This window comes from Schistocerca gregaria, chromosome 2 (genome assembly GCF_023897955.1).
Source record: "Schistocerca gregaria isolate iqSchGreg1 chromosome 2, iqSchGreg1.2, whole genome shotgun sequence".
Classification (NCBI taxonomy): domain Eukaryota; kingdom Metazoa; phylum Arthropoda; class Insecta; order Orthoptera; family Acrididae; genus Schistocerca; species Schistocerca gregaria.
In genome coordinates, this window is record NC_064921.1 from 649,240,346 (window position 1) to 649,254,544 (window position 14,199).

The following is a 14,199-nucleotide window of genomic DNA, read 5'->3' on the forward strand; positions in this document are numbered from 1 at the left end:
GTACTTACGACAGTGCAGAAAATATCCGGTCGTAAAGTTCGTGACGTGTTTGTTCATATGGTTCAAATGGCTCCGTAGCGGTCGCGCGGTGCCAGACTGAAGTACCTAGTACCGCTTGGCCACACCGGCCAGCGCTGACGTGTTTGTGCGAAGACTCTTAGACATAGAGGAAACGCAGTCAACACACTGATGTTTGTACTTATTAAGATATCACATATAGAAATATATACAAGGATAAATGTTGGAGATGTTCACGTGTATGAAACGGGGCATCTAGTCTGTCTGCTTAATTAACATTACAAGTAGTCCTACATGAAGGTACTTTTGTAGTCCAAATTCCTCCGTGTTTTTCACCCCCCTTCCCTGCCCCCCCTGCAGCATGCACGCACTCAATAATATTGAACTCATTTGGGAAACTATGTAGAGAGATAGTTAGTACTTCAGAGCGAGGTGCTCTGCAACGTGTTCTGTGTCTTTTGGATTTCAAGTCAAGGTTCGTCGCTGGATACTCAGGCTGTAGTTTGTTATACTCTGCAAGAGGGATGTACTTAATTCAATTCCTTTTCAGTATATTTGTCAATGAATTTGTGGCAGAATTTCCTTCCAGTTAAAGGCTGCTGATCAGACTTTGAATCCACTTCAATTCAATACATTTAGCAACTGCATATAGCCTGTAGCCCGCAATAGGGGTAATGCTATGAACGTGACTTAACGGTGAACGAGCTCGAGGAAATGTCTCACAATAATCACTAAGTCACCAATTATTCGTAAATTTCTGCTGAAAGTAGAGTTTCAAATTTTGTAATTGATCGCCTGCAACAACAGTGGCTTTTCCTACTGCTTTTAAGTGGGTGAAGGATTTACACTTACTTGTTACCTTATTCTCGGAAACAATTTAGATTTACTTTCTTTTGAGGATAAAAATATGACCTAAACAGAGCTGTGAATATGGACTATAGAGAATCAACCATTCTGATACTGTCTGCCCACCTATTATCCCATATAATGGCCATCCGCTTTGCGTGTCGACTGGTACCAATTAGTCTTATGTTCACGCTTGGAATAACTAGTAGCAGTTGGGGCAAGGTCGCGCGCGATACGGCGGCTTTGTGCTAAGTTCATGGTGGATAAGAGCTTTCTCGGGATATATTTCAGCCACAGTGATGGATGTAATCAACAAGGCACGCAAATCAAGGACATGCAGTTTGTCATTATGTAACCCAAGCACGAAACATGAACCGTAAATTCTCTAAAGGTAAACTAACTCTTACGTCACGTTTCAGTCGCAGTTGGCAAATTTGGAGATCCCTTACCATTCTCTGTCGTCTTTTTCATAAAGTAACATCATTTCATATACAATTATTGATGCTGACGGTGTCATCGTCCCGGAGACTAGTTTGTATACATAGCTCCCGATTGAGGCAATACATGCAGCCAAGGCAGTGTTTAATGTTGCCGAAGACAAACCACAAATCACCACATAGACATGTGACACTACAACGTGTTCTGATACATGTTACTGTCCACATAAACACTTTGTCTTCAGTAGTCCCTGTACAATACTACCTAATTTCGGCAGAATATTTATGGAATAGTACATCCATTTAGGTATTTACGTAATAGTATATCACACAGTTTTCAGATCAAGTGACTATAAGTCTGAAACTCACAACAACTAATAACACAAATTGTAATCATATGCCGGACATTGGTGGCTGTAGGAAAAAAATCAGCTGATGGAAATTATTAGTTAAGATGTATGACGTAGCACATCATTTAGTTACTCATTTAGTTATTTTAGTTCTCTATTTTTACTGTTGCAGATTTTTGCCTCCATAGCGGAGAACGGAACCCAAGATTATGCAGTAAACCTCTGCTCGAAAGTAGCCAATTGGAAAGCTGATGATGTAATAAATTTTCACTGACATTATTTGGGCGAAGAGTTGAAGGGAGGTAGTGTTCTAATGTTTTTATCGCCAAATCTTTCGCCTATTTCCTATATTAAATTCTAATTCTCTCTTGGAAGGAGGATATGCAATATTGTTGATAGGGACCTGAAGTTCGACTAGCACCTTAGTACTATTCGAGACCATCTCCGTTCTATCTCATAGGAATCAATACAAACACATCGCTGGAGCAACAAACACACAATACACACACACTAAATCGTTGTCTCCTACACAGAATCGAAAGAACGCTCGTATTTGCCGAAGCGAACGGGCCAGTGGCCTTATTGAGAATGTTTCCAGTTAGGTGGCCTAATGTATCCCTGGGAATCTCACAGAAAACAATGCCTTACGTCTTTCCTTCACTTGAGACCTTAAACCATAAACGATGTTGTAACCATCGACTCGGTAGAAGCTAGGTCGGAACCCGGTGTTGGAAGGAATGTTCGTCGTTAGTACGTACCCGCCCAGAAGAGAACTTTCTTGTGGCGTTGTGCTTCTGGTTACAAAATTTTGCGTCTCGTCGTTTTACATTAAGTTCCAGATCTCTCTCAACTTGATAGCATTCTTGGTGCTATTCGAAATGTGTAAGCAGGTGCTGGAAATCAATTTCACTCTCAGCCTGTTTTTAATGCACACTCAGTCACAATCACAGAAACGAAACACTACAGGATACGAGCACTCACCATTAACAAACACATGCAACATTTACATATTTAGTGGTCGGAAGAAGAGAATCCAATACTAAGCCTACGTTTCTCAGGAGAGAAACGTAGAATGCCGGCTACTTCGCAACTCTCACGGCCTGAGTATGAGGCTGCTCCCAATAAATTAAAGGAAAATAATTACAGTAGGTGCACACAAGCGACAGTCTACGATAGGTTTGGCTAATGACACGTCAATGAATGGAAACTTTCATACCAAACTGACATTCAGATCCGTAGATAAGTAGTGATTCTCCCGTAAACGTTGTACAGAGTTGCATCGAATCGCTGTCGTGTGAATTAAACGTGTGAAACTGATGCACAATTATCAAACTGCACGTTCCTTAGACATTAGACAATCGGATATAATCTATTAACACTGATTTCGGGGAAGAACGTAGGTAGTGAGATTACGCCCCAGGCACCCTTCATTATGGAGCCCTTGAATACGAGACCTATTGTTCCTTACAATATTAGCTTCAGTTCCTTAGAAACACTGAGTAACTTTCATTATGGCTTCGACCAGCTACGTATCTATTGGCATGCCATTTATGCACTTCACACTCTCAGTACATAACACCACCTAACAGCTGCGGACCACAATTCATATTCGACGTGAAATTTTAGTAGTAGAGCATTTACAGCATAGTAGGAAGAATACATTATTGAATTCTTGGGTGATTTGTGGATACACAGGATGCGAAATTTAGGGCACAGAGCTGACACCTCTGACATCAGCAATGGCACTATACCGGATGGACGTCAAATTAACCGAGCCTGAGTGGGTGACAAGTTTGGAAATGTTTTTAATTTTTATGAGAAAAGTGCACCACATGTAATTCATGGGTTCGGACTGAAGCAGTTATGCACCTCAAGACAGTTGCCTTTCGGGCTTACTGTTCTATATTGCTTACATAAACTGAATTCTTGTAGCCAACATATTCAGTTACTACCTGGTATACAGACAGGATGATGCACGAAGATATGCAAATACTTTAACGTGTCATTATACAAGTAAAACTAAAGAAAAAAGTTCATTTAAACATAAGCCAGCAAACCTTTAATTACGGAGTTACGGCTGCCTGAAATTTAGCAACTTCGCTAATATGAACATATCGAAAAACTGTGTGAAGTTAAAGTAAAGAACGATTTCCATTTATTTTGTTGTTATTGATCAGGTGAATCTAATAAAACATGTCCCAGACGTGTATCTGTTGTAGTTTTCCAGAACATACAGAGAAGCTTTACTTTAACCTCAACTAGTTTTGCAATGGCTTCATATTAGCGAAGTTGCTAAATTTCAGGGAAAATATTTTATTAGTCTTAACACCCTAACTAAACATTTGCAGACCTACATTTATATCAACTTTTTCTTTCGTTTTACTTGTAGAACAACTTATTAAAATATTTCCATATCTTCGTGAATCAGCCTGTATTTAGTGTTAGACATGGTGTAACTGCAGCGTAACGTATCTGAAGTTATTTGATGGTTATTTATTTTCTTTTAATTTTCCTAGATATCTCAATATAGTTCATTGGAACCGAAACCGATCCGAAAATCAGAAGCCTATGCAGCCTAGAAGGGCAATAAAATTTGTTGCACAACCATTTCTTGTGGATTTTTCTCCACTGAACACAATTTGAAGGATTGCAACGTTCTTCTTTGTGCCCCACATTCTATTTTAAGCACTTCTTATTTTGGAATCCCCAATATAAATCAATTTTCTGGGTAATATGGCAATTATCTCAGTATTAATAGACTTCGATAAGCGAGATGCACATAGTGGCTCTTGCTCAGAGAGCATCAATAAGTCCAACTATGTTATCTAGCAATGGCATGGTCAAACACCGAAACTGCTCTAGTACTGTAAGCTCCGATCTGGTAGAACTTAAAGTCTACCACTTAATGTCCCATATCCCGTGACTGTTACAAACCTCTATTGAGGTAACAAATTCAACCTCAACGTGATTTGGGCGATAGCTGAGTGGATGGCCTTTGGACCTTCTTCGGCACTCTGGCCGAAATCTCAGTTACGTCACTCTTTCTCACGGATACAGAGCTCTGCGCGAAGTCACGTGTATGTAACTACATTGTCATAGGACCAAAAAGAAACAGCTAGCAACAAAACCTTTCATTCCACGAGATTTGTTGAGCATTTTTACAAAAAAATGCTTGTTTCGCTTCCGCTGCAGGGATTTCTCATCAAAAACTGAGTGAAGAACCGACTTCATTATTTCTGAAGGGTCTCAGGAAGTTTTGGAAAGCTGCCCCTCGTCATTATTTAGAGATCTTGGCTTCAGAAAATAGTAGTACCGAAATCAGTTAAGTGCAGGATGAATGTGACTGCTTATTGTAACTCCTTCAGCATGTCAGGCAACAAAATCGATTGTGACAAAATTCAGATTTACAATGAAGATATTATGTCATCCTAAAATACATTCAGCCTGTAAATTTACTGAAGGGAGACAGAAATTCAAGATATCACTCACATGAAAAAATTAAAAATTAATTAAAGGGTGGTCTTCGCACTGTTAGCATTTAAATTTAGTTTCAAAAGGCCTAGGCAATTTAAAAGATGTGAAAAATCTCCCTTTAATAACCAACATTTATTTTATTTAACATGTAAATTACATTTAGTGTCCTGGATCTGGCTAATTTTAGGTGATTAACATTCGTAATAACGTTTGTATGCAGATGTTCCATTATTCCTGTGTCATGAACATTGTATATGAATTCTGTAACCAGTATGACTTGAAAATTCTGAACACACACTATTCACATGAAGTTATCTACAGATATACATGGGAGAGACCATTATTACAACAGAAATCAATAATTGATTACATCATTACCAGCCGCGCGGGATTAGCCGAGCGTTCAGGGGCGCTGCAGTCACGGACTGTGCGGCTGGTCCCGACGGAGGTTCGAGTCCTCCCTCGGGCATGGGTGTGTGTGTTTGTCCTTAGGATAATTTAAGTTAAATAGTGTGTAAGCATAGGGACTGATGACCGTAGCAGTAAAGTCCCATAAGATTTCACACACATTTGAACTTTTTTTCTCGACATCATTACCAATCAACGGGTAAATTTGGCAGTTCAGGAATGTAGAGTCATGCAGGGAGCCAACTGTGGATCTGATCCCTGCTTAGTTTTATCAAAGCTGACATACCCATTTAGGACAAAACCATCAGCAACTGGACCAGTGGTTGACCACAACAATCATGAGAAATTAGAGCAAGCAAAGTATAAGCTCTTTCTCCTGAAGCAGTTCAGCATCAAGCATTTGTTTCAACGTAGGTTAGAAAATGAACTAAGAGCGATTCCAGAAGATGATAATATTGAAGTAAAATATGAAAATATTAAAAAAGCACTTACAAAAATTTTTCTAGAGTTACTAGGGACTGACAGTCAACGCAAGGTAAACACGATCCTCCATGCATGTCTGATGACCGAAAGATGTTGATTAGGGAAAAGAAAAATCTCTACAAAAAATGGTTATCAACTAAATCACTACAGAACAGACAAAACGACATGAAAACAAATTACGAATTAAGAAACAGAATTGAATTAGAAAAGAACAAGATTTGGGAACAGAAAAGTACTGAAACTGAGAGTCTAATAGGTGGATCAAAAACAACAGAAGTGTGGAGGACAATTACCAGTATGAAGAAAACACAAGTCAACAAAGCATTAGATTACCTAATTCCCTTGAAGGAATGGAAAAATCATTATGCACACCTTTTAACCGAAGATAGGTCATATTACACGCGAGGGATTGAAGAGAAGATGAAAGTAACTGGTAGAAATACGAACACTGGAATAGAAGAAGTGAATTGTGCATTAATTAAAATGAAGAATGGTCGATTACCTGCTCCAGGAAACATTCCTACTGAATTATCGAAGGCTGGAGGAAAATATCCGAAGAAAAGTATAACGTGCCGTATGAAAATCTGTTGTAAAAGGATTGAAATTCCCTCAGAATGGAAAAAGTCATATATGGTTTCTATTTTCAAGAAAGCGAATAGAAAAGACACAAACTACTATAGAGGCATTAGTGTCAACTGTACAAGGAACCGCTTATTTGGCAAGATAATGCCTGAGAAAATTAGACAAAATGTTGACCACGGTATTGGGGAAGACCAAAGCGTGTTTGGGCAGAACAGATCGTGTATAGATAACCTATTTATTTTACAACAACTAATGGAGATATTTATAGCATTAGGGAAGGAGCTACACATTGCCTTCGTAGATTTAGCAGAAGCTTAGATGCAGTCCCTAGATCTAAGCTGTTGAAAGCTATGAAAGATATAGGTATGGATGATCACCTTTTACAAATTATTATTGAAATGTACAGAGATAATGTGGTACAGATTAAACGAGGTTCAAAGTTATCAGAACCTATTAATGCCACTGCAGGTTTGCGACAGGGTTTCAGTATGTCACCCATCTTGTTCAGTTTATATGTAGAAGTGACTCTCCGAAACTGGAAGAACAACGGTAGAGGAATGGAAATCACTGTCAACGAAAGACAGATATTTTCATTACGATTTGCTGGCGATCAAGCTATTATAGCACAAGGTGAGTATGACCTTGAGTTCATGATACGACAATTACATCACAAATACAACAGATGGGGACTACATATGATTCTAACAAAAACAGAAAATCTGGTGGTGAATAGTGATGCAAAATTTGAAGTACACATCAATGACAAAACAGTTATGAAACAGGTAGAGAAATTTAAATATCTGGGGGCACATACTGATAAAAATGGATTGGGCCATACAGTAAAATATAGAATACCGCAAAGCAGAAAAGTGTTAGGGTGTATGAATTCTTTTTGGTGGGAGAAGAATATTTCCAACAGCAATAAGAAAAGAGTAGGTAAGATAATGGTTGAATCAGTGCTATGTTCAAATCAAATGTGTGTGAAATCTTATGTGACTTAACTGCTAAGGTCATCAGTCTCTAAGCTTACACACTATTTAACCTAATTTATCCTAAGGACAAACACACACACCCATGCCCGAGGTAGGACTCGACCAGCCCCATATTCCATGACTCCAGCACTCTAGACCGCTCGGCTAATCCCGCGCGGCTCAGTGCTGTGCTATGGATCAGAACTATTGGTTTTAAATGCGGATATCAAAAGAAGACAAATAGTTGTTGAAATGGATTGTTTGCGTAGTAGTACCAGAATATTAAGAATCTAAAGCAAAACTAATGATGAAGTAAGAGCTAGAATGAGAGTAGATGATACAGTGATAAATAGAATTGAAAGAAAAAAATTAAAATTGTACGGGCATATGATGATAATTCCAGATCATCGGTGGCCAAAGTATGTTTATGAATGGAAACCACCCGGCAGACTTAAGAGCGGAAATCACGACGGTCTTGGATGGACCACATAAATGGACTAATGGAACATCGCAGCATCGACATAGAAGATGGGCTGGATAAAGAGGCTTGGCGGAGGATCACAGAAATACAACAAGATGTTGTTATTAACTAATTTTTGTACTGATTAATCTTGTAATAATAATAATAATGGATATTGCTTCACCATTGGAGGATATAATTAACAGAACAATACTGCTCGACTCAGTAATGGACAGATTGAAGCTGTACTATTTGTCGGCTTATACTAACCGCTCGCAGTGTATGTTTGTGGGTAATGAAGAGAGCAGACCTATACAGCACACTCACTACCGCCGAGGGAATTGCTCGATGCAGGAGGGGAGTCGGTGGGCGTGGGGGAAGGGGCAACATGGTTTCTACTTTCTTACGCAGCACTTATACGTACGTCTAATCCGCACTTCGTACCAACTCAAGGGCACCCATACAACAGTTTGAGGTAGGAGGGATTTGGAGGTGGGGGGGGGGGGGGGGGGGGGGGAGACTAGTCCTGCGGTATGCAATATTTTTTAATAATTTGGAAGGCGAATGATGACTTGTAAGTAGCGATAAATAAGTTTGAATTTCAGTAATGTGAAAAACAGGCGGACACCAACTTTTAAATTATTTTCTCGAAACAAAAATACCTGACTACACTATAGTTTTTCCTTTCCCTGAGAGCTAAGGGCACCCACAGTCCAACCTTGCTACAGGTATGAGCACCCTTGTACCGAATATCAGTACGAAGGAAAAGCAGAACAGTAAATGCACGAAACGAACGTTTTTATGAAATGTGCGTTTTCAATAACATTTACTGGTAAAAATTCTATATTACTTCTTGAAAATTCCATTTACACCCTTCATAATTAGTTTCCTTTGTTAACTTCGATGTTCTAACAAACATTCAAGGTATCATAAGTAGCTCTTGAGATAAACTCAGAATTGCAGCCATTGGACTGGAGCAGCAAGTAATGTTCTAGATATAATACACATAGTGTGACGAAGTTGAATGTCCACAAGGTGAGTATGGGTGCTATTAAACCATATTGCAGAGCAGTACTCTGATGAGGAATAGAAGAGTGCTAGAGAAGATGTTCTCAATGTGTTGGCGTCAGCTCCCCGTGATGTAGCAGCTAAACGCTGAAGAAGGTTATTACGGCTGGCCGCAGTGGTCTCGCGGTTGTACGCGCTCAGTCCGGAACAGAGCGACTGCTAAGGTCGCAGGTTCGAATCCTGCCTCGGGCATGGATGTGTGTGATGTCCTTAGGTTAGTTAGGTTTAAGTAGTTCTAAGTTCTATGGAACTGATGACCACAGTCCCATAGCGCTTAGAGCCATTTGAACCATTTGATAAGGTTATTACGGCTCTTCAGTTTTGCAGCAGATGTACCCTGATTGAGTGGCCCTGAGACATACTATGACAAATACCCCCAAAATATAACAGAAGCACTCCCCGACTGAACTACATCCTCTCCAAACTGCACGTAACGTACCCAATTTCGATGTCAGTGCACTGCATCATCTGAAAGACGCCAAAACCACACGTCTCAAGTCAGCTACCGTCTAGTTGCTGTTTTGTTTGACCCATTGAAGATGTAGAGTGTTATGTGCCGCTGTGAACAAACTGGATTTGGTGAGATAACCAACTCGAAATGTCGATTTCGTTCGACTACTGGCAGATATGGCTGTCTTCACTGACATCAGGAATGTCTATCGGTTTTCATGCCGGTCATGACTGACAAGGGGTCACATCAGTCGCCAGTCACTGTTGGGCCTGCTCTTACGTCGTTGTACGTGTTACACTATTACTTAGAGACGCGATGGACAGTCCGCATTGGTCCACCACCAAATGAGACCATTTCATTCACGGTGTGGTCATGCGCCCATCCAAACACGATACCTCTTCTTTACTTTCCTGTGATGTCTCCATGTCGACGCATGTTACTGCGTTGATTCCATTCACCCGACTGGCACTACACATTATTTCACTGGCAAGACTTAAGTGAGTATTAGAGTCCGACGACCGTGAATTATTGGTCCTCCGCCATCTTCGGCGCTCCAAAGCGATTAGTGCCACGAGCGGAACGATCTCGTTGCAAACGATGTGGCCCCTGCCAGACAGGCAGCACACACGTGACGTAGTGAAAGCCAAATGCATGCTGGTCCTTCTCCGAGGAGTACTGCACGTCGCCACCTACTGCTGCGTCGCGTGTAACTCCCTCTTGCCTCGTCACTAGACAGATCCCCCTCTGTTGCAGACTATCTCGTGGCTGCTGCCGGACGGGCAGCGCGCTCGCGACGTGCCGGGCCTGCGGCAGGCGCTGGCCAACGGGACGCTGCTGCTGGCGCCGTTCGCCGCCGAGGACTACCGGCCGGACGTGCACGGCGCCGCCTACCGCTGCCTCGCCTCCAGCTCCCTCGGCGCCATCCTCAGCCGACGCGTACAGGTCCGGGCAGGTGCGTTGCGGCAGCGGTCATATATTTCATTACCGTGCCCCAGTCTACGCCATTCGTATGAGAAGCCGCTGTGTTTCGACTGGAGTCGGTAGCAACTAACGACAACGAACGTCGATTTCAACTTTTCAACTAATAATTCTGTGGTGTCTGACGTAATACATACAAGGACAGACATAGATTAGTATCTGACTCGACATTTCGGCGATCCAGTTGGTATCCATCTTCAGGAGAATGCTGCTTCTGGTGATGAGTCCCGCTGAGAACTGACGCCAGGCTGCAAATCGACGTCCTATGTAGGCCACCGTTCAGTACACGGCAAATACGCCGCCCATCACGATTGCTGCCCTCCAAGACTGGGAGGTGGCTCCGCCGTTAGTAGACCACTGGTGGCAACAACATATCCCACTCAGGGTCGCACCGAAGAACGTTCAAGTTTGATGCGAGATAATAAAGGATTCCACGTCTTGCTAAGAGGAAACCCACTGTCTCTGTTGATTCAATTATCAGCCATTCTAATTTCAATCGCCTCCTTATAGACTCTGTTCCAAAAACCGGAAATGTTGGCAACTACCACACTTTCATCAAATTTCATACCGTGGCCCTCATTTAAGCATTGTTCTGCTACTGCCGATTTTTCCGGCTATTGTAGCCTCATATGACGGCGATGTTTCACACACCTGTCATGAACTGGGCGAATCGAACGGCTGATGTAAGCTTTCCCACATTGACACGGATTTTTGTATACACCGGGTTTCCAAAGCGCCAAATCATCTTCCACAGAGCCGAGGTTTCACACTCTCACTTCTCTGCTTTACCGTCAGCAGTGCAGACGCACCACACACTCTGCTAGTGTTGATCAGTGACCTGCATCAGTCACATAAACTCCGCCTGCATTTCTGAAGGACAGATACCTAGATGAACGAGGAGTCATGGTAACATTTTCAACATCCAGTACAGCTCATAGCAACACATTTCCTGTTAGTGAATGAAGATTAAAGAATGCAGATAACATTGGTGGTACTGTGTCCGTGGCCTTTAGCGTAGCGTAATACTATTGCGTGACAACGTGGCTGGCGTATTGCACTGCAGTCCGCTTTATACTGAGGTTGTACTGACATTATTTGCGTAGTTGTACTGCCAACATAGCTCTTGAATGAATGCTTTCATATTGGGTATGTCTGTGATTAAAATCCTGAGCTATTCACAGTGTAAATTTTAAATTGAGAAACCGCAATAATTCGAAAAATAAGCTTCACACGAAAAAATGTGCAGAATCCAAAGTTTTATTATTTTCGAGGGGGACATCTGCTGGTGCTAAAACTAGCCCACCACCCCAGCTCCTGGGGGTGAGGCGGGAGGCAACTTTAAAATTTCAAATGGGAACCCCCATTTGTTATTGCGGAATCAGATTATACATAAACACTACGTACATTTTGTCTTAAACATTTGTTTTGATTCTTGGTAGTTGGCGCTGTAATTCAAGAAAATCCTTGTTCTCATTTTTGCGTGGAAAATGGTTAAGGATAAATAAAAAATACTTTACTTCCTAAATTTTGGTTCGCTAACACTAAAACTCTCCTTCTCTCCCCATAGGGTGGGGTTTGAGAGAGAGGAATTAGAGCTTTACAAATGATCTGTCTACGTATACGTTGAGTGAAAGGAGATGAGCTACAATTTGTAAGTAAATTTCACATTATTCTTGACTTGTATGAAATTACTAGATATTAAGTGCAGATGTTTTCAAAATCAGTGCTCACATGTGACGGCCAATGAGTTCACCGTCAACTTTTATTCCCTTGTAATAAATGAATTAAACCGTGGTAGGGCTTGCATCTTTGACTAGTAATCAAACCGTCCTGGGTTCCCGATTATACCTCATCCACTGCTTCAACTGTTAATGAAAATCATCAGCACTGGCACAAGGAGTCGCTCTCGTTTTGCTAATAACCTGGTCAGAGAGGGTCGACGAGTGGAAAGAGGTTTTTTAAATCTTCTTAATCCAGGGACGACAATACGTTCCTGAAACTCAGACGAATCAGTAGTTACCAACGACATGAGGATACGTGATGTTTTGGAAACCACTACCGTAGAAATACATAATGTGTCTCCAAGGACATGTGGCCTGTATTTGGAAAAAAGTTTAATGATGATCTCTCCATCTGAAAAAGGAGTCCAGGCAGATCTCCGGAAACGGACTGTTAAGGGAAAGGTGATTATGAGGAAAAAAACTGAATAAACAACAAAAAACAAAAATTCTACATGTAAGATCATGGAATGTCAGAAGTCTAAATACGGTGTGAAAGCTGTAACAATCGGAGAAAGAAAAATCTTAATGCTCAGTCTAGATATAGGAGGGTTAGTGAAATGAAACTGAAAACAGAATTTCTGGCCAGAATAATATGGGATTATATCAACAGCAGTGGGCAGTAGAGTGACGGGAATAGGATTCGTCAGTGGGAAGGTGGAGCAGAAATTGCGTTACTATGAACAGTTCAGTGATAGGATTACTCTCATCAGAATCTACTGTAAACCTGCGCCAACAACAATAGTTCAGGTATAGACACTGACAAGCTGAAGAGAAAGTATGTGAGGATATTGAACGGGTAATACGATACGTAAATGGAGATCAAAATCTAATCATGGGTGATTCAAAAGTTTTTGTAGGGGAAGGAAGATAAGTAAGAGTTATGGGAGAAAGATTAATAAGTTCTGGAATAAAATTCAGATTAGCGTAAATGGAGAATGAAAATTAAATTTCATATAGTATATAACCTCAGATTACAGGAGAATGTAAACACACTGTAAACCCGAGAAAAAAGCTGGTAACAACAAATACAGTCTTAAAACACCAAAAAGATGGGGAAGTATACTTGTAAAATGCCTGGAGACACGGAAAAATTCTAGTTGGGTAACATAATGGGAAGAGAGATATTCCGAAATCAGGTATTGGATTGTAGGAGCAGATATAGACTCATATCACAATTTATTAATGATGAAGACGACACTGAAATTTAAAAGAATCCTCTGAAAAAAACAATAGTGGAAAGAAGGGTGATACTGTACTACTGACGAATTATGAGCTTAATTTTAAGTACTCTTAAGACTGTAGATACTATTAATTTGTTAGTTACTTGCACGTTCCATACATCATCTGAAAGAGTATGTTGTCGAAATTATGTGGAATGAGTCAATTTACAGTATATGTATACGTGATTAGTGTTAACCATAAAGAACACATGTCTTGTTATGTCACACTCACGCAAGGAGATATTTTTTCAGGCTACGAATTTTTAAATGGAAATTCATCCATGGAATAGGAGTTTTCTAGAAGAAATGAAATTAAGTTACATTTAAAACTTGATTTGCTACCTGTCGGTCATTTTTTGTTGTTTTGTTTTGTGCAAATGATTGAAAACTATTCTTGCTGCATATTTAACTCGTTTATGAATCATTGACAACATTAATAATGTAAAGATCATTTTGTCCTCTAGGGTTGTAGGTATGGATATTAATGTTCGTCTCATAATGTGAAGGATCATTTATGATGAATTTCAATAGCGAATACACGTATTGTGAACGTGCAGTTAAAATTTCTAAATTCTTAAAAAGGTACCTAAATGTCAACTGCGGGTAGATATTAGACAGTTCAATGGCTGCGAAGTAGGCGCCTCTAAACAGGTCAATCACAGAAGCTGGACA

General features: G+C 40.6%; 1 protein-coding gene across 1 annotated transcript in view; it reads left to right on the top strand.

The window, feature by feature from the left end:
• LOC126335917 (Down syndrome cell adhesion molecule-like protein Dscam2) overlaps positions 1-14,199 on the top strand; it is a 935,428-nt gene that overhangs the window by 160,245 nt on the left and 760,984 nt on the right. Inside the window, exon 4 of the mRNA XM_049999390.1 lies at positions 10,302-10,500. Coding sequence (XP_049855347.1) covers positions 10,302-10,500 — 199 coding nt within the window. The remainder of the gene's footprint in view (positions 1-10,301; positions 10,501-14,199) is intronic.